General features: G+C 33.3%; 5 protein-coding genes across 5 annotated transcripts in view; 3 read left to right on the top strand and 2 right to left on the bottom strand.

The window, feature by feature from the left end:
- Positions 1 to 1,104: 1,104 nt before the first annotated feature.
- On the bottom strand, positions 1,105 to 7,006 carry LOC100179295 (enhancer of mRNA-decapping protein 3-like). The gene is made up of 9 exons (XM_002123751.5): positions 6,708 to 7,006; positions 5,943 to 6,196; positions 5,094 to 5,259; positions 4,533 to 4,672; positions 3,797 to 3,950; positions 3,392 to 3,536; positions 2,832 to 2,904; positions 2,284 to 2,435; positions 1,105 to 1,874 (listed from the first exon to the last, which is right to left on the bottom strand). The coding sequence occupies exons 1-9, from the start codon at positions 6,869 to 6,871 to the stop codon at positions 1,686 to 1,688; spliced, it is 1,437 nt and encodes a 478-aa protein (XP_002123787.1). The 5' UTR covers positions 6,872 to 7,006; the 3' UTR covers positions 1,105 to 1,685.
- Positions 7,007 to 7,323: 317 nt separating this feature from the next.
- LOC100176966 (LRP2-binding protein-like) lies at positions 7,324 to 10,885 on the top strand. The gene is made up of 7 exons (XM_002123900.4): positions 7,324 to 7,621; positions 8,087 to 8,200; positions 8,399 to 8,541; positions 8,832 to 8,989; positions 9,508 to 9,679; positions 9,865 to 10,030; positions 10,650 to 10,885. The coding sequence occupies exons 1-7, from the start codon at positions 7,400 to 7,402 to the stop codon at positions 10,713 to 10,715; spliced, it is 1,041 nt and encodes a 346-aa protein (XP_002123936.1). The 5' UTR covers positions 7,324 to 7,399; the 3' UTR covers positions 10,716 to 10,885.
- Positions 10,886 to 11,630: 745 nt separating this feature from the next.
- Positions 11,631 to 16,714, top strand: LOC100187194 (lysoplasmalogenase-like protein TMEM86A). The gene is made up of 6 exons (XM_002124231.5): positions 11,631 to 11,768; positions 12,159 to 12,313; positions 13,233 to 13,354; positions 14,303 to 14,516; positions 15,092 to 15,224; positions 15,508 to 16,714. The coding sequence occupies exons 1-6, from the start codon at positions 11,715 to 11,717 to the stop codon at positions 15,748 to 15,750; spliced, it is 921 nt and encodes a 306-aa protein (XP_002124267.1). The 5' UTR covers positions 11,631 to 11,714; the 3' UTR covers positions 15,751 to 16,714.
- A 356-nt stretch (positions 16,715 to 17,070) lies between these two features.
- LOC101243050 (serine/threonine-protein phosphatase 6 regulatory ankyrin repeat subunit C-like) lies at positions 17,071 to 18,848 on the bottom strand. The gene has a single exon (XM_004225621.4). It carries the CDS (start codon positions 18,749 to 18,751, stop codon positions 17,462 to 17,464), a length of 1,290 nt encoding a protein of 429 aa, XP_004225669.1. The 5' UTR covers positions 18,752 to 18,848; the 3' UTR covers positions 17,071 to 17,461.
- A 1,189-nt stretch (positions 18,849 to 20,037) lies between these two features.
- Positions 20,038 to 21,140, top strand: part of LOC445711 (tyrosine-protein kinase SRK2) — a 6,865-nt gene continuing 5,762 nt past the window's right edge. The window contains exon 1 of the mRNA XM_026836001.1: positions 20,038 to 20,170. Coding sequence (XP_026691802.1) covers positions 20,053 to 20,170 — 118 coding nt within the window. The 5' untranslated portion in view covers positions 20,038 to 20,052. The remainder of the gene's footprint in view (positions 20,171 to 21,140) is intronic.

Below are 21,140 nucleotides of genomic sequence, written 5' to 3'. Positions count from 1 at the left end.
CCTTTAGCACCTAATGGCTAAACACCATGATCGTGTTTAAAACAATTAACAACGGTCTATGGGAGCCGCGAGGATGCGGTTTTATAGTTCTTTGAATGTTCTTTGTTTACTACAAAAAAGGGATAAAAAGGTAGAATGAAAAGGCGTCCCATCTTCCCCCAACCTACTACACAAAGTCCTATAAGGGGAATCTGCTATTTAATCTAATGAACTGAATAGTAAAGTTAGAAACTAAATATATTTACATGGCACAGAATACATTAAAAACAAACTTTTCAAAGCTGTATTTACCTTAATTTCAACCTAAATTAAACATCAGCCATTTTGTAAACCTACTTTTTGTCCCTTGTTACTCGAACTGCGCAGTTGTGTGTACGAGTCTGCAGCAGAAACGTTGATTGGTGCGCCGCAGCACGCAGCATTTAAGACGTTGATTGCAGCGCTTGCTATACTTGCCTTTAGCAAGATGGTTGTGACTTGCCGCTCCAGATGTAGTCTTCAAGCAATATTACTTAATCTTGTTTTTTTTGGGGGGATTTTATTTTTCGGTCGTACAGTTTATTTTTGCTGATGTTGAGAACTCTTTTTAGCAGATTGCAATTGTTTTTACATTTAGTTGTTCTAGTATTGCTTATAATTAATCACTACAAGAATATTGTCACGCAGTTTAACAATAAAGTATAGAAATAAATAAATAAAGTTTTATTTGTTGCCTTTTATTTTTTCACCCGATAAGTAATTTCCCAGTGATACATGGATAAAATTAACGATATTTATAAACTAATGCATTTAGAGGAAATAAAGATATAGTAGAGTGGGGGAACATGAGACACCTTTTCTTTATGTTTCTCGTCTAGTTTTGTAGTAAGTAAAGAACCTTTAAAGCATTATAAAACCGTTCTTACGACACCCACACACCGTTGTTAATTGTTTAANACATGATGGACCAACGGTGTCCCGTCTTACCTCACTGGCTATTCAGATAACAAAAGTGAACATTTGCCGCAGAGTCTTTTTTAAGAAAACATACGCCCTCAATAGAAGCAGCGTTGAACCTCCAACTATATTCTCTGGACCAAAGGCAGTCAACTACTGAACCAAATTACCATACCCTTTTTTAATTTATTACTTGACTCTTTAAATAAGCAAAACAACACAGACCGAAGAAATACAACCCATCTGACAATCAATTTTTACTCAAGCATTTTTATTACAAGACATGAAGAGATTTAAGTTAAAAGAGTAAAAAATAAAATCATATTTGCAGAATCCAAATATGGAGCTGAAATATTGATTATGTAAATTACTAGATAATATAGTAAAAAAACAAAACCCTAAAAGAGTATAAATACGTTTTTTTTTATGGAATTGAATGTCCAATAGTTAGCATTAGTGACTTTTTTACACGAAATACTAGCATTATTATTTAGAACAGCAATATGACCAGGCAGTAGGTAGGAAATGACCAAAATCGGGCAGCATTTTGTAGACGGTTAGGAAAACATTGTTCCGGTTATTTTCAGCATTTGTTGTTTTTTATACTTAAATTTACAGTGCAATTATAAAACTGTTTTAATTTTTTTTGCAACAGAAAATTTGTACAGCAGAATTTTGTGTTGAATAAGTAGAAAAATATCTACAATGGGTTAAGTTTATATTTAAGATTTTTGTTTTTTCGAGTTTTTCTAGTGACTTCTATGTAGTGCAATAAATGGTTTAGAGCAAAATGGAGATTGATATTTAATCCCAATCTTTTTGAAAACTTTTGGAGGAAAACTAAGATCAAGAAGATAAATCATCCCGTAGGATGTTGGGAGCGATCTCGGGAGGATACTGCATAACGACCACTTGATGTCAATAGCGGGCTTCACTTCCTGGAAATAATTTGAATTTTTATGACATAAATAGTAAGTTTCAAATTTTGATGACCCACAGATTTGATTTTAAAGTTTATGACACAAGAATTTAATTTTAGACATTTTTAACAGAAATTTTAAAACTTCAATGACAAATTATAACAAATAACAAAATCAAAGTTTAAACAAGTTGAGGTGTTAGTGCGAGCTAAGATGGATACTGTTAGCACATGATATCCCATATTTCCTGATTGGGTTTTTAACATTAAACAAAGCTCTTTTACAGTCCTTAAAAAACATTATACAACTCTGTAAAAGTTTTTACTAGCAAATCTGACAATAAAATTAAAACAAAAACATGAACCATTTTACCCTAACCTAATACTTCTTTTACTTCTTTTTTCGTAAAAAAATAAATAAAATGAACCTGGTGATTTGGGGGACATAAATAAAGTATTGGAGCCATGTTGGAACTACACCACTTGGTGGCCATCTTGTACCACGCTTGTTGTCGTAGAAACACGGTATCTTCATCGTCCATGGCAACAATCACCAAGTCAACAGGGGTGGTCGGTAAATCTGAAATCAAAATTTGTCATTTTGGATAAAAATGGTTATTTTTGGATAACGTGGGTACGAAATATATTCATATCATATATTTCATATAATAATTTTTATTTTAGACAAAAGTGGTGAATTTTAAATATTGGGATTACGGCGTATACGTACAATACCAAATATATATTTCTTTTATTATACAATCAGTTGGACTTGATTTTTATCTGTTAGGTATTTGGTAGCACCAGATCCTTACTGTATTTCTTTACACAAGAATCGTTTAACTCTATGAGCACCAGATCATGGTCAGATTCACGGAATTTATTACAGTTTCATACAAAAGGTTTTTATGGTTGAAAACCACTGTGCTTAAGTATTTTGCTTGTTTTTTTTAAATTAATACAAATAAATGAATACCTTTTATATCGGTACTTAATCTAGCTGTGGTCAAGCTGAGCAACTTGAGTTCATCTTGAAGAAAATCGTGCATCTGTGGAAGTTATGGATAACATGATACTTTATTGATAAGGTGCTTGAATTAATGGGACAAATCTGGCTTAAATCCCAGTGTCCTAAACAAGGACCTCACACATATAAAATATAGTGTCGGGACAATGGGCCAAATCTAAATTAAATCCTAGGTCCTCAAGAAGGACGGTGTCGAAAATCTATTTGACGAGGCTTAATTAAATTTAAAACGAAAGTCTCAGTAAAACACATATGGAATCTTTACTCAACAGTAGGACTTAAACGAGAAGAAAATAATCTAAGGATTAAACAAGAAAACATAAGAAAGTTAACGATGCGCGTTTAAGCGTACACGTCGCAAAATAATTAATAGTGTTGCCAAATGCCAGAAGATTTAGTTTAACAAAGTGGGAAAATAAAATAAAGGCAACACTATCACAAACCTCACCAACATAGAATAGAACAGAATGGTAACAAAACTTCAACATAAAAAAATGTAACAAACTTACTTTCACAACATCAGCCATAAAAACATCAACATGTAAGTTCTGATTTGACAAATGACGTGCGGTCGCAATACCTTGCGCTCCAACCTGGTGAGGCCCCGTTAAAACTACCACATGGGGACGCTGGTGAGCATTCCTCGGATGAAGTCTATCAAACAAATTTTTTTTTTTAATTTCAAGGTTAGAGAATTTAAAAAAAATACTTGTAATGTTAAAGAATTGTTTAAATTTTGTTACGAAAATGATAGAAAAATTGTGCCTAAAGTGTCTAAATTAAACATTTTAAATGTCGATGCAGTAGAGCTGCGTAGAAAATAACTATTTAAACAATAAAAAATTATTTGCGTAAAAACTTTGTTATTTGTTATAAAGTTTTAGCATAAAGTTAAAAATTTTCACCAAGTTTACCTGTTTGCTCCCCCAAGCATACTGAACGCCATTTGACTTGTGTTGATTCCAAAAGTCTCTATCTGCCGAGTTTTGCTGATGCCCATCTCCTCTGCCACTCTGCAGATGTTTTTGTGGGTGGTGGAAGATACACACGGGACCACAAGTCCAGCATCTAAAAAATAAAAAAAAGGATTTAAATAAAATAAAAACTCTAAAACTAAATTGAAAAAATTGAGAAAAAGGAATTTTTGCCTTTTTTCCTTTTCTGTTTGAGGTAACTAAGAGGTCATCTGTGTTTGTTCCCTGCATATGGGACCCCTTATCTGATATACAACATAACACAAATACCATAAAACATTAATTTCCACAAGGAAATTATTACACCAGACAACCGGTATAGCTTCTCGCTACCCATCAGGTTACAGCAATGCCAGATGCCTACGCTTGAAACATGGTGGCACCTACCACATCAGAAGAAAGAAAGTTAAAAGGTCTGGTAACCAGGTAACAAGGCAAACAAATAGATGTTCACAATATTAATGTATGTGGACCATTGAGAAGATTTTTTAGACAAAACTTTTTTAAATTGAGGAAAAAAAAGTTTGATTATAAAAGAATAGAAACATATTTTAGAAAAAAAACAAAATGGAAGAAAATGTTAGTTGGCAAAAATAATGACGTGTTTAGATTTATTAAGAATAAAACTAAAAATGTTTCAAAATAATGTTTAAATATCAAGAAATCTTGGTTTTACCAGTATAATATTCAGCAATATGGTGATTAGAAGTTTCCTGGGTGACAATTTGTCGATATACCACAGGTCCATTCCCCAATACATTCTCATCGTGTCTGTATTTTACTTCTGGCTTGTTGCGGCGATTTTTTAATGGAGTTCTTAAGTAAAATTCAGATAAAATTAACTTTTTAAAAAATTTAACAAAATTAACTTTTCAAAAGTGCAATATTTTGAGTAAAAGTTTAATAAGTGTAACTTTATAAGACAAGACATTTAAGCATGTATGTTGCTAGTTTGATATTAATAGTTAGATATTTGGATACATTCACACATATTCCCATGACCATGACTCCATGAGCCAAACGTAAGTTTTGTTTCTTAGTTTACCGATTAATGCAGTAAAAATAATTCCAAGGTAGGCTTGCCAACTCTGCCACCCTAGGTTTGGCGCCTAATGTTATAATAGATCTCATACGGTGTGTTTGGAAAGTCACTGTTGTTTCTAAACACCTCAATCAGAAAATATAAAAAAGTGACTTTTCTAACATTATGTACAACAAATACAAATAAACCTCTTACCTGACTTCTCCATCGCTCCCAGAATAAACTTCATCAAAAACGGCTTGTTTATCAAAAAGTGCCAAATTTTTCTCAAAATCAAAATCCTCGTCAAGTTCTGATTGGTCAATGTTAAAACAATCCGGTGCGTTTCGGTTTCGGCCGGACTTTTGTCGGAGTGGTTGCCCTGTGATGATAAAATAAATATTTTATGGCATTTGTCAACTAATATGGATTAATGCTTTGAAGTACAAACTGAATTTGGAATTTATGCATAATTTATCCGCTCCAACTTGCAATCAATACCAAGAGTAAAGAATTGTGAATTCAGGAAAATAATATGGAATCTAAGTATTCTCAATGGTGATACTCGTTTAAATTATTAACATTTCTTAAAAGATACAACATGACAGTTGAAAATATCATTACTGGCCCACTTTCCGAGCGTAAACCTAAGCTTTTACAGCATCAGTAAATCCATACTACACAGCTCAAGGTTCTGCCAACTTTTTTGCTCATAACTTTTTTATCTCTTAAAATTATCTCAAACCCTTTACAGTTAGTAGAATTAACATATGCAGACATGCATTACTTTGTTTAAAATTAATATGCTCTCTGGCCTCGGCAGTGACGCAACCAGATGTTCAAAAGGGGACTGTTATATTAAAATTTATGCCCAACCAACGTTTATCTCTGACATGTTATAACAATTGCTTTATTAGTTGTGCACAGTCTCTCAGCGACCCCTGAAGCAGGTTAAATGACCCTCTGCGGGGTCACAACCCCCATTTTGGAAGCCCTGAGTTAGACAAAACCAGACAGCAATGAAACTTCCAACTATATTAGCCCACATTTTGTCATTTTCATTACCTGACAATACTGGTCTTCCATCTTTCACATACGGATGTCTTTGTTCTCTAAAACTGTGGCTTGGTCTTGGCGGAGAGTTTGTTTGTGGGTTCGTATTAAAAGCTGGCGTTGTAGTTTTATTGTGTGTTGACACAACAAGAGTTTTTGGAGCAACTGAGGAACTTTTCTCATTTTTCTTTGTTTCTACGACCTTCTTTGTGTCTCCGTTTGCCATTAATTCATCAATCAACTTGAGATCGACTATTTCCTGTGCACTGTAAAGATGAAATAGGAAAAACTAAGTTGTAATATTATTAGACGCGGAGATTTGTGCGTATATTTATTACGCGCGCTTTTGAGCGTTTAAATTATTTATTACAGCTTTATACAAAAGTACTGATTTTTTTGGGCAAATTTTTCTTACTAATTAGCGAAATTCCCCAACAACATGCATTTGTTGCTTATAGTTTAGTTGTAATATTCCTTTAAGTTCTAACGATACCTAATTGTAAATTTCATAAGGTAGATATTAACAGCTCCATTTGTAAACATTGTCAAGCAAGTAAAGTTAGTACACGCTTTCAAAAATATAAAAATAAAGTATAATTCCTCGTATAATAATACATAACTGTAATTTTCAGAATGTAAACTTAACTTTATACAGCTGGTACACATTGTCAGCAAGCGATTGGCCTATATTTTACTATTTTAAAACTCTCTTTAAAAAAAAATATATATATATAATATACCTTACAGCACACGTACTTCTACATAGTTGGTACTCACCTTAAAGTTATTTCCTCAAAATTACATCGTATTCCTGATTGGTGGGGGTTGGTAATTGTGATGGCTTGGTCGGTCGCGTTTACTGATTTGATCCTGCCTTGAATGAATCCCCGGTTTGGCCCAAGATCAACGGTGACATGCCGCCCAACAAACTGGGAAGTCATTTTCCGGTTTGATAGTCTTCAATTCCAAGGTTTATAATGTCTGATTTCGCCTGCGGCTGCGATAATTGGCTGAAGATAACCCTTTACTGTCAGATTTCGAATCCAAATGTGAAGTCACGTGATCAGATTTTCTTATTTATTGTGCATGTCACGTGACATAACACACATAAAGATCACATACAAAAAAGTATTGCTGTGTTGAAATCTGTCAAAAAATATTTCTACAAAACAATTTAAAATAATATATAAAACCTTTAAATATTATAAAATATTTTTTGTTTTTCACAAATACGCTGGAGCTATAGGTCTATACCGGGGCCAAACTGATACCAATGTCCCCGTACATAATTTAAAAGGTTTAAGATTTCAATGGCGTTACCATGGTAATTGGAATTCCCCTTACTAAAATAATGCATTTATTTTTGCACTAAAAATTTTAACAAATTGTTTAATATTTTTTTTACGTTTGCAGTTTAAATTATGTGCCTGAAACACTTTATACTGAAAAATTGGGAATTTTTTTAAACGATGGAAAAACTACAGCTAGATGCCCAGCCAGGAACAGCTCCTGCTGGAAGCGTAATTAGCACCTTACAGGACGAAGTCGTCGAAGAAAACACTAAAACGGGATCCGTGAGCGGTGTGACAGACGATCAACTATTTGAGAAAATTGAAACACATCTTCTTGAAAAAATAGAGGCTGGTGACCAAACTGCTGCGTTTCTCCTTGGCCAGTTTTATTATGAAGAGGTAAAAGTAAAAGCTTGGTCATTTATTACATTATATTGTGTGGATGTAACGGTCATACCTTTAAATTTTTGGAGTTGTATTTTATTCATAGGCATGTTTTAATAACTGTCATTTGACTGTTACTTCCCTTCTTTTCTAAACTTTTTCGATTTTCATTATCATTCATGACCACAGAGACAAAATAAAGTCATTCATTCATTCATTTATAAAACACTCTCTGGTGTCTGTCGCAGCACGATTTCGCGCACTTTCAATAATAATTTTCGACACGAACACCCAAGTTTTTTTCAAAAACAAATTATACAGTGGGTATCAGTGAGACCTAAGGAACATTTTGAAACCAAAATTTTAGGTGGCCACCAGCTAAAGGATTACCATGTCTGTATACATATATATACCAATTTTAATACAAAAAATGAGATAATACCACCTTGGTAATTATTTTTTAATGGTGCAATTTACCAGGGATTACTGGATAAAGCAGTGATACAGTTTGAAAGAATAAAAGATTGGGATTACCAAGCAGCATATCAATTAGGAACAATGTATTATGATGGCATTGGGATGGATATAGATGAGGTTTGAAACTCGACCTTTTATTACTACCTTTAACTTTTCAAACCTAGATATTAAATCATCCTCTGTGACGTTATCCTCTATAACAATAAACAAGTGAATGATATTTGTAAATGATATTTGGATACAACAATTTAAGGTTTTTCATAAATTTGAACCCAAATGGTATAGGTATAGAATTTAACCGATATAGTTTTGTAGAAAAAAGGGTTTGAATTGATGCAAAAGGTTGCTGAATCAAAGAGCGTTCATGCAATTCACTTGAAACACCACGCACAGTTCAACATTGGAAGAGCATATTTTGAAGGCTATGGCGTTCAACAAAATAATAAGGAAGCTGAAAGGTATGCTATCATTGGCGCCTGACATGTGTATATACCCTGATAATAAATCAGAGTACCCATGAGTACCCAGTATAAATGCATGAACAGTTTAATAGCCTATCTAACAAACATGTGTTAAAATAAACACTATACAGTGGTGATAGTACAATGATCAGTCTAATACCCAAATAAAAGCTTATAATAATGTGGTGTGACATGAAAAAAAATGTACATGCTTTTGCCAGCATAAACTTTTATCATGGCTTAAACAATGTAAATAGGACATAATGTATATTTAATAATGTTTGTAGATGGTGGATTAAAGCTGCTGATGATGGAAGCCCAAATGCCTCAGTGTTGGCTCAAACTATGCTTGGTATGTTATATTCAAGACCTGACTTCCTAAACCTGAAACAAGCTTTCTTCTGGCACTCTGAAGCTTGTGGGAATGGTAGTCTTGAATCTCAAGGTAATAAGAATTTTTAAACAAAAAAATTAATCAGAGTTCAAATACAAGAATGTAACTGAATCATATTTTATCATTTGGTTAAAATGCTTCGGACTGTACTTTTTTAGATTCAATCATGTTTTACAGTTTTATTGGGAAAATATTTATTACTATATGTTTATCTTAAGCATCTAAATTATTATAAATGTGAAGCAGAAAAACTAAATGTGGTTATTTATTGGGTTATATATACCATTTAGGCAATTTTATTTTAATTAATATATAGTTTTGCATTCTGTCAATAATCCAACCTAAACTTAAACACTGATACAAATAAATACAAATTTACAACTTTGTGGTGTATTAGTTTGTTACCATTGCATCAATAATGCTATGCTAATTTGTTGGGTTTGAACATATGAGTTTTTGTATGACTTTTTTGTATTATTTTTGAATACATGACCCAGACTATGTGTCGCTGTTAAAGAAAAAGACTCAATCTCTCTAAATATCAATTCAGCAACTTTGTGTCAACGCAGGCATCCTTGGTGTTATGTACTTACAAGGTGATGGCATCAAAGCCAGTGAAGAAAGTGCAAACGAGTGTCTAAAGGAAGCTGCAGATAGGGGAAATGTTTATGCACAAGGACGTTTAGTTGAACTTTATTACAAAAAGAAGTTGTACACAAAAGCAAGTGACTTGGCAAGAAGGTATGAACCAAACAAGGTTGAATAAATGTAACTTGCTTTATCCTCCATGGCCGAAAAATGACATCATTATAACACCGGACACAGGTGTTCTGTTTCATACACCTCGTGCTAGCGTACTATAGTGCGATTTTGAATGCTTTTAAAATATCCGATTTTATAAAGTTGTTTTTATATAATTTTTGCAGGGTGGTTGCCTATTCTGATATTGATGAATTGGCAAGAGAAACAGGTTGCTTAGCAACATACATAAAAAAGGGAATTGCTTATGCTTGCTTTTATCTATCACGATGCCTTGCTGTTGGTAATGGAATGAGACAAGACAATGAAGAAGCAGATAAATATTTTAAAAAGGTATTTGTAGTTAAAGTAGTTTGATTTAAAGGGTATTTGTTGTGAATTTTAAACATGAGAGTAAATAAAAATAATTAAAGAGTGTTGACCAAGCACTCTGTTAAATTTTTTCTACTTTTAAATTAAAGAGCAACATGAGACAGTTAATATAAATATATGTTTACTGTAACAAAAATATAACAGTTCAGGCACATAGATTATACTGGATTAATTTCGATTATAGAGATTTAAAAAGATGTTGTCATGTCATGTGTGACCTAACAATTTAATAACCTACAAGAACTTTACATGTTCAACATATGTTTTACTGTCCTGTTGACAAGTTACATCTGTAATCGGATATGTATGTCTGTTGTAATAATATTTGGTTAGCACGACTGCCTCTAGCCAAGAGCATTCAGGTTCAAGGCTTGACCCTGCTACCACTGCGTGTTCTTGGGCAAGCTATTGTGACGGTTGTTTACATAAGTACATATATAGTAAAATCGTGGGCGTACAGTGTGTGAAACATAATACCTGTGTTATAATGGCTGTCATTGCCCTGCTACACGAGGGTAGGTTACATTCATTGAACTGTTTAATTTTATTAGGAAAATTAAAAATTAAACATATTTTACAGGCTTGTGAGTTGGACCCAGTTTTAGCCCACGATTTTCACATGGACGTAGCTTATGGGATTTTGTGATTTTCCCTAATTGTTCTTTCAATAAACGCTTATTTAAATGCAGTGGCCTGCTACAAATGGACACAAGGCATTTACTTCTTGATATTGTGTGTTAATAGTTTTTATCCATTAGTGTAACTATTATAGATAATGTTATATTTTTTATTTAATAAATTGTGATATCAAAATGACTGCATTGTTGACTTTACTTACTTTTTCTGATGCTGTGGTAAAAGGTTAGCGTGCCTGTATGTAGCCCATAGTTTTCAAGTTAGAGGCTCCATGCTGCTACCATTGTGGGCATGTTTATGTGCTTTTGAGCAAGACATTCATTTATTACAGAAACAGTCAATTACTTTTCAAAATAAACTGCAATAAAAAAAGTACTAAACTGACTGTACAATTAATACCAAGCGTGTCCAAAAGGCCAAATATAATATAGATTACCACATTTCAAAACCAAACATTCATACATGACTCATTGGTAAAAACGTGTTAGCAACTGGCGTGGACTTATACGCCTACTGAATGGTCCCCTCTTAACCAATCAGCGTCCGGTATTTAATATTTGCCATACAAAGTAAAACAAGTCAGCTGACTATGACGTAACACTACAAAGAACGCGACCAGCTGATAGCTTTGAAAAGATGTAAACACACGAAAGCCATTGCTGCTCAGTGCTCGCCATAACAGAACAGTAACATTATACTATAATATAATTAATTATCTGTCTCTTCATTTACGGTAGCAATAGCGAAGATTTAGAAATATTCCAAACGAAAAGACAGGATATAGCGACAAAGCAACAGTTGTTAAAACGAGCTTACACTTAAAACATAATTATATACTGGAAATAGCTGAACTAAAAGTATATTGATGGATTTAAAAGTCCACAGTCGATTTAGATAGATTTTACAGGCGACAGAGAAAAGTTTTTTAAATAACCTAACTGTGTTTTATAGATTTCATGTAAAAAGATACAAAAAATAAAAAGTGTTGTTTTTGTAAGTTAAATTAAAAATGGCGTGCTCATCTGCTTCTGATGATGAATTGTCATGCTGCAATGATAGCAAGGTAATATTCATTTTTAAAAACTTCATACAAAATTAACGATCTCTCTGATGTGTGTATAAATAATGGTTATATTATGTATGTATAGTATATGACGTCAATGACGATATATTGTTTGTCATGAAATCTTTTTTAGATGTCAAAATCATGATATGTTGAATCATTTCTATTCTGCGTTGCACATCAAATTACGCATGACTAAACACACATCATAGTAATAGTTTAAAAATTAATATTTGTAATTGTCATTACCTTTCGGCAGTTTCATTTACAATTATGTATTAATACCTGTAGAACCCATGGCGTGCCATGCTGCTCGACCTCACCCACATAGAATAGAATTGAATGTTATTTTTTTGAAATTAAACGTTTTTATCTTGCAATATTTTCCAGCACACAAAATTCACATATTTTGGACCACGTCTTGTACCTTTTCTCAAAACAGCGTGCATATACCTTGTCCTTGTGCCTGAGATTAACCCCCCTAATATGGTGGTTGCGATTCTCAAGTGTCTACCCACATTATCTTTATGTATATTCGTACTTTGGTAAGTAACAACTGTTATTTTCTTGTTAAATCCTGTTTTTTTTGTTTTAAATATTTATAAATCTTTGCTTTCGTAGTCGAAGAGACAAATAAAAGTTATTAATATTAATTAAGTGGACATTATAGAAACCTTAGATAAAAATCTTGTATATCTGTTTAGTTTTTATGCTCGCTTACCTATACAATATACATGTTACGATACGAATGTGTGATGTATCATACTGCAGTGCAAACACATTGACTTTTTAAAACAAAATCTGTGCCATTTTTAAAACTTTTAATTTATAAAACTGATTTATTTTAAAAAGCAAATGAAGTGTGTCTAATTAAACTTCAAAAATTACTTTGTGTTCCAAAAACAACTTCCATTGATTGTTGTTGTTTTTGTCTGATTGTTTTCAAACTGCATATTTAAATGAAATAATCAATAAACTATCAATAATTTAAGTGAGGTAATTTCTTTGATACCTGGTGTGACTTTTTAATTCATATATTATTCCAACAGCTGTTTATGTTTTGCCTTATGTCTAAAGTAGGTTAAATACTTGGTATTTTATCCATATGTTTCCAGTTTCCACCAAACTGTATAGTATGAATAGAATAAACAGTACACTGGTAAGACTGGTTGCACCCTGATGTGTTAAACCTATGACTTAGTATAGTATGGTGGGGGTTTTCACTCTATTTTCTAGTTTAATTTGGTAGTAAACAAAACCATTTAAGAAATTATAAAAAAACCCTATTCGCACAACTGCCACAGACCATTGTTAATTGTTTGAAACACAATGTGTGTTGTATGTTCAAATTGATAATTACAGTTGGTGTAGTATGAAAATTAATTTGCTTTTGTTTTTAATTAGTGAAAGTGTGAATTTATTTCTTTTAAATGTATTTATATTTTATTTTTTCCATGCAACCAGGTATGATGGATTCAGTTTCACATCAAGAAATCAGTATTCACGCTGCATATTAGCCGGCCTGTCGCTTTCTATGCTGGGTGATATTTGTCTTGTATATGCTGATGAAGGGTATTTCCTACATGGCAAGTTTATATTTAAAATAAGTTTTTTGTTTAAAAGTAAACAAAAAGAAATATATATATATATATAAGTTAAATTTGATCTCTTTTTTTAGCTTTCCTGGTATACAAATAAAAGTTTTTTTTTATATTTTTTATCTGTCATTCGGTGGGACTTTATCAAAATTAATTTTTTTATACCAGATAAACTAAAAAAAGCCATTTTACATTTTGCCAGATAGCAGAAGTAACAGAATAGTTAATTTTAACTGAAAAGTAAGGCACGATAGATATATATTTTAAAATTTCTTGAATAGCTTGTATTCACCATCTCATAACTTAAACATTTGTCATAATACCAGTAATTGTTTGTTGACAAAGTACATTGTTGTGACATTCTTTATTGTTTATGATTCAACACAAACGTATGTAAGTTTGAAACCAAAACAAACAACGTTCTCACATGGTTGTTTACAATGCTATGCCATCTGAGTGATTTATTTTCTTGCCATCTCCTAAAGCCTTGACAGCTTAAGATCAATATAGGGGTCACATGGGTATACTGTTATTTTTCTTTTTGTTTTAATCACGTATGTCAATTGTGCTCATAAAGACGACAAGAGTGGTTTATTGATTAGCTCATTTCTGTGTTGTATAACATCCCATAAATTACCATGTTACAATATTGACAAGACTAATTAGATTTAGATTAATTAGACTTTTTCATGGAATTGTTTAAATAGAGTACTTTATTAACCATGTCCGGTGCCGTGGCACAGTTGGTTAGCGTGCGTGCTTCTAACCCAGAGGTTATGGGTTACATTCGTGGTAACTCACTAAGTTACATACATGTTAACTTGTGAGCTGGCATAAGGTGTATAAAAAAAACCTGTGTTATAACATTTCTCGTTTCTAGACACACAAGGATAAAGCAAGCATTTATTCACTGGTTATGTAATGTTTATTTGACAGGTACTGGTGCGTTTGCTGTTGCCCATGTCATGTACATATGCGCCTTTGGTTTGAAACCACTTCGACCTTCCCTTTATCTCAAGCTTATGCCTCTCACTGCCCTTGTGTACTGGTATATCTATAATGGATTAACAGACACAGTTCTCAAGTTCGCTGTGCTTGCATATATTATGATTATCCTGTTAATGAATTGGAGGGCACTTGCAAAGATTAGGTAATTATCTGTCTTCTGTACAGTTTATTGAAACTATTGATTTCCACAGGAAGAGTTCATACAAATGCGTAAACAAGATGCCTAGCGTGTATTCTATGAAACTGATGCCTACTTTCACTTTGATATTAAATTAATTCAAAACTGTATAATAATCAAGCATATATATACATACCCACAACTTCATAAAAAACAACATTTTAATAAATTAGAGCACCTTCACCAAACTATTTTTTATTGTCATTTTTTTTTGTTTTTATAGACAATTGTTTACCAGCCATATAATAGTACTTCATGTATATATCTGTTTCTTTATTACTATCATAATTTCTCATTTGCAGCAAAAAAGTAAAATACGTTATACTGTAAATCAGTGAAATCACACACTCTGGATTTTTCCAGTTACTTTATTATCCTAATCAAATTGAACAAATGCAATCCTAGTTCTTCTAAATTCTAGTTTGTTTTTTTTTTGTAGCACCAGATCTTCATTGTATTTAAATTCTCCTACTCTAGAAGCACCAGATGAGGGTCAGATTTATTACAGTTTTTTTATTTAAATTTTTTATCAACTTTAGGAACTTGGGAGATGTGCGCGCGGGTGTTAACGGCAGTAGTCACAAGAAATGGACAGAACTCGTTGCTTGTCTTGGAGCGATTATGTTTTGCATCTCGGATACTTGCCTTGCCATAAATCGATTTCATTCAGAGGTGACGCATAGCTAAATTAGGTTATGATTAATCTGTTGCGTTTAAATGTACGATTACTATTAGTAATGTCTGACTGTTGTTGTTTGTTGTGTATTATATACAATTCATTGTCATTGTACTAATTTATTTTCATTAATCTAACATGTTTATATGTGGTAATTCGTAAGCAGGCCAACAAAACATTCGTGTTATAATGACTGTCATTTTCTCTTGCTCGCGAGAATAACAAGTTACATGGATTTGTTTATAAATATAAAATGACAAACACTATTTTTGTGGGCAGGTCCCCAACCAAAGATGGATTGTCATGACGACATATTATCTCGCGCAACTTGGCCTCGCGCTGAGTGTAGTGAAAAATCGTCACATTAAACGACGTCGATTGCTCCGTAAAAAAATGGAAGTTTCAAAGCCTTTGTCTTGTGATGGTAGCAGCTCCGAAAACGAGTGCTATCTAGAGACATCAAGTGGTAGGATTGTGGAGACAGTTGGAGGGTCAGGTGCAAGTAAAGCAAAGGAAGAGTAAAATTTGTGTTGATATATTTAGCTGGTGTTGTGTTATGTTGAATGCTGTTCCCGGTAGCTGTGCTGTTTTTGGTTTCACTTTATCTCGTAAATTAACATTTTAGCCACGTTTCTTCCAAAAGATAGTTTTTCCATAATATTTTTTTTTTTATTGTTAGTAAATGGCACTAGGCAGGTGCAATTCAAAGTCAACTGCTGTAAAAAATAACTCAAAATTAGTTTTACATACATTTTATTACAATTTTATGACTGAAATAGTAATTGTTCAAGTGTTCTATGTAGCATGGACCTCATATATTATATTAGCCATAAATGCAACATGTTTTGTTGAATATTTAATTGCTCATGCAATTCAACTCTGCTACAAAATAAAAGAGTAAACATTAACTGTTGTAACATAGTTTTTTTGGTTTGGTGCCAATGTTTCTCTGTGTTGCTATGTATACAGACCATATATAAAAAACATATGCTGTTATTTTACAAATGGTGTGATAGCAAAAACAAGCATACTGTTCTTAATTGTATTTGCTAGTTCACCAAATGGTTTATGGGCAAACTTCATTTTAAAAATTTAAGGGCACTGCCAAAACATCTTGCCATGTTTAAACAGTGTTACAATTTTCTTCAAATGCTTGGTTTGCTTTTCACTACTCTTCATTGTATAAGCTATGTATATTATCTGTCGTTCTTTGTAAATTTTTCTGCGTTTAAAATTTTTATTTGAATAGATAAAGTCAGCATGTACTGACTCATACATTAAATCAATTTTAAAGAAAGAAAAAGGTAACTTAGTACAGGCCTAACCTAATGTTTTATTTTAAAATGTTTTTACTTTTCTTTTCCTATGTCCCAAACTGTCCCAAGCATACCATAATTGAGTATGCATATAATTTTATTTAGAAATTCACTTTTACTGTTGTCAAAAGATTGGATTTATAAATACACCAGTTGTTACTTGTTCATTACATAAGGCTTCTAATTTGTTCAAACATGTAGTTAGTTTTCAGTTATTACATTTTTTGACTGTATGAACTTTATACGTTGGTTGTAAACTTGCCAACTAGTTTGTTTTAACATTTTATGAGTTAATAGGTGCGAACATGCTGTTATAAATATGAGAAATTTTAATCCAGAATCCTAAATTGTGGTTTGACTCTCTGTTCTGTGAGTCATGTTATGTAGAAGTTATTGGTATTTATGTAAGTTAGGAAGGTGTATTATTTCAGAAGTAATAGTACCAATACTTTTACATAGAAATATGCTACACATTTCATATTAACTTAATACATGTAGGAAAAATACTAACATATAAAATCTCCAGCAAAAGAGTTTACAATATATTAGTTTGAATAATAAATACAATATATATCATTTTAAACTGGAAACAAATTAATAAATATATTGATGCTGTATAATGCCACAATGGGTTGTTCATAATGAGTATGAACCTGCAACTTTCTTTGTCTTCGCGTGGCAAAAAAACAACAGACGTTATAAGTTATAACACAAATGTACTATAATCCCATGGAAACAATATATTCGTTATTTTAACACTTTTGGATTTGATGGCCGTCGAATATTAAAGATAACGCACATATGGTAAGACACTTTTATAACCCTTGCATTCATTAGCTTTTCGCCTGTAGCCTTGTACCTTCGTAAATCATGCGCCTGGTGCATTATAAACAATATCTAAACTAAGTAATCTTATTTCAATAACCTCGTGGTTTCTTAGATTCGATTTCTTTTGGGTGTAGGCCATAAAATTTCGCAGCTAAATTTCTTGGAGAAAATTCATTCTTTCTTTCTCGTTTAGCTTTCTCTGTAAGAATGCGGTCTCTTTTTTGTCGATTTTTCTCCCGAAATGAAATTGTTGGTTTACCCATTTCTTTTAAATTAGGTAGGGAGTAACCAACTTTAGCGCTGTCTAAGAATTTCTTTGCTGCGTTCGGCTGATGCTTACTTTCCCAGTTTATAACCTGGTACTGTTTTTCACAAAGTGGGCAACGAATTTTGTTTTCTACCGCGTCAAGGATTAGGTTGGGATGTCCAGAACTTCTCGCACACTGAATCACATCTTCTTCTTTCTTGCTTTGTATTTGTAAACTAGCTCCATGTTGAAGCAGACAATTTGCACATTGAGCCTGAGCAAACTTGACAGAAAAATGCAAAGGAGTTTCTCCATTACTGTCTTGGTTGTTAGTTTCAATCTTTGTTTCCAATAGCCAGTGAAGAACCTTCACTGCCCCGTGCTTGGCTGCAAAGTGAGTCGCACTACGGCCATAATCATCTACTGACTGAAGCTTCGCACCTTGCTTTGCAAGATACTGCAAGCAATCCAAATGTCCATGCGACGCAGCATAATGCAATGGTTGACAGCCCAGTTTATCTCTTGCATTCACATCCCCATCATAACTAATAAGAGTTTTTATGCAGTTCAAACTGCCATTGGCAGCAGCCACATGAATTGGATATCTTCCATTATTGTCTGAGTTCTCAAAATCGATGCCATAGTTAAAAAGTAGTTTAATAATGTTGCTTTTGTCTCGCACACACGAAATATGAGCCACTGTCTTTCCTTCTCTATCTCCAATACACGGGTCACAACCACTCTCAAGAAGCAACTTAACACATTCTTCCTCGCCATGCAGTGCTGCTAAATGAGATGGGGTCTGAAGATTACTGTCCTGCTGGTCAATCGTATCCGTATTCATAACTGAGAGCAATTTCACAGCTTCGGGTTGTCCCCCAATACATGCTTCATGTAGTGCAAGTCGACCAGCGGCGCTTTGCTTTTTAATATCAGCACCGGCTTGTATAAGGGCAGCTATGGTGTCTATGTGTCCATAGGCTGCAGCTCTGTGCAGAGCAGACCTTCGTTCGCCGCTTGTATCACTGCATGAATTGGGGTCGACTTTTAAATTTTCAAGCAGATCTACCACCTGCTTATAATCACCAATTTCAGAAGCTGAAATTAGTTTTATACTATCCGAATTTTCCATTTCTGTAACGTATGTATAGGATAAAGGATATACTGATATTCAAACGTTATTTGCTAAGCGTCTTTAGTTGTCATGGTTTTGTATTTCGCCACCTTACGGTTGAACAACATTTAAAGAAAAGCCATAGAAAATTTAAAAAAATACGAATACATATACCTTTACATTTTTATTGGTTAACTCGATGCATCATACTAATCGTGTTAGCTATATAGACCCTAATTGCTTATGTATTTTCTGATAATGAACCCTATTAGTTAGCCCTCTTTGCTAACTCAAAAAGATTAAAACCAATCTCGGGCTGGCTGTTATATCATATAGTGTAAATTTGCCTCTCGGTTGCTCTTAAAGTTAAAACCCGAGTAGATTATTTTGACATATCCTAACTGCTTGGTAAAATTAGAACATTTCGTTCCCTTTTTTCATTATTATTAATAGCGACCACAATCCGTACAGCAGTATATGATATTGTAGGGTGGGGGAAGAGGAGGCACCTATTCATTCTATTTTCTCGACTCATTTGGTAGTAAACAAAGAACATTTAAAGAATTACAAAACCGTATCCTCACGACTCCCACGGACCGTTGTTAATTGTTTAAGTCACGATCTGGATATTTGGATATTATGTTCCAAAGGTGTCCCGTCTTCCCCACCCTACTATAATATTACAAAATAATATATCCATGTCCCAAATGCAACAGTGGTATTTAAAAATCTAAGCACAACGTGCGACCGGCAAATTGTGCTTGCATCGTTTTCACTACATTTTTTCGCTGCACTCTACGTAATATCAAAATATTGGTAAGACTATGTATTTTGTTACGTCCGGAAATATATGCTATTACCACAATAATTTCTTTACATAAAATTTTGATTGCTGTACTGTTAAACATATAACATTTTAGACGTGCTAATGTTAATTAATATATAATAACACTGATTGATTACAGCGTTTTGCTGGTATAACACTCCACTTGTAAATGGTACCGAGCAATTGCAACAAGTTAAAGTCGTTAAGAATAATGATATTTAAAATCACGGCCAAAGTTGAATGCTGCCCAAATGCAATGTTTTTACTTTACATGTGTTTAACCAGGTTAAAAATTTGTTTGACAACAAAGACGCTTTGCAAACCTAAGCAGAATGCCACACTGTTCATGTCGACTTTTATTTATCAGAACAAACCTAATAATTAAAATTTGGTAGCCTAATTAACACTCCGCGACTTTATGAAGGTAACGTACCTATATGTGACGATTGCCTTTCGAATGATGGCGATTAACTTCTTGTTTTGATCAGAAAACATGGGTTTATGTTTGTCACTGTTTCGGTGCTGCTTTGAAGAGTATGACGTATCAGAAGTAAAAGACGCAAAAGAAAATAGTTCGTTCGAATTTGATGAAATCAAAACCCCAACCCAAAGTAAGTTACATAGTGTATGAATGAATGAATGAATGTAAATTATTTATTCCCGCGTGGCGTGGCAACAACAGTGGTTATAACACGGGTGTTCTGTTTCATACACCTCGTGCCCGCTAACGAGTTACCACGTATGTAACTTTTTGGGTGATTATTTAGTGAACACTGGTTAAATGGAGCAATTGTCAGTTTAGCGTTAGTTTTAATTGACTTGTCTACGGCTACACAACCCACAATAATGGCAACGCCGAGAATCGTGTTTTAAGCGACCGAACCCAACAGTCATTCTGATAACTTGAAAAGAAAAATATGCTGTTCACTTGGTCCAATCATCAAATTTTCTTAATACCTGATTTTACTAATGTGTCCTGTTTTTATATCTGAACTAACGTTTTGCTGATCGTTTTCAATTCAAAAGAAATCGCAGTTGGTACAGAGTAGGGTGGGGAAAGACGGGACACCTTTAGCATATAAGAGCTAAATATACTGATCGTGTTTAAAACAACTAACAACGGTCTATGGGAGTCGTGAAGATACGTTAGTTTTTTGTTGACTACCAAAGGAAACGAGAAAATAGAACAATAAGTTGTCCCATCTTACCCCACCCTACTATACGTTTTTCTTAACGTTTTCAGTACAAACCGCTCATTACTTACCGTGTTAGCTGCAAAGATCTACGTTTACCAGCCCAGTGGTCCAGCAACTAATTCTACTTTGATTTTCCATACTAGCTATTATACTGACCATTTAACCAAGTTATTTTGCAAAATCATTAACTTTCCCTGTCTAAACACCATAAAACCTTCAAGAGGGGATAGAAGAATAAACCACTGACATATGCTTGACCATATTTTCAATTTTATTCGTTCTAATTTTGCAAAATAATAATTATTTTGTCCTTTATACTATATTTAAAAAACTTATAATTATGTCCGGCGCCGTGGCGTAGTGGTTAGCACGCCTGCCTGTAACC

This window comes from Ciona intestinalis, chromosome 1 (assembly GCF_000224145.3).
Source record: "Ciona intestinalis chromosome 1, KH, whole genome shotgun sequence".
NCBI classification, from domain to species: Eukaryota; Metazoa; Chordata; class Ascidiacea; order Phlebobranchia; family Cionidae; genus Ciona; species Ciona intestinalis.
This window is presented reverse-complemented; position numbering and strand designations above follow the sequence as displayed.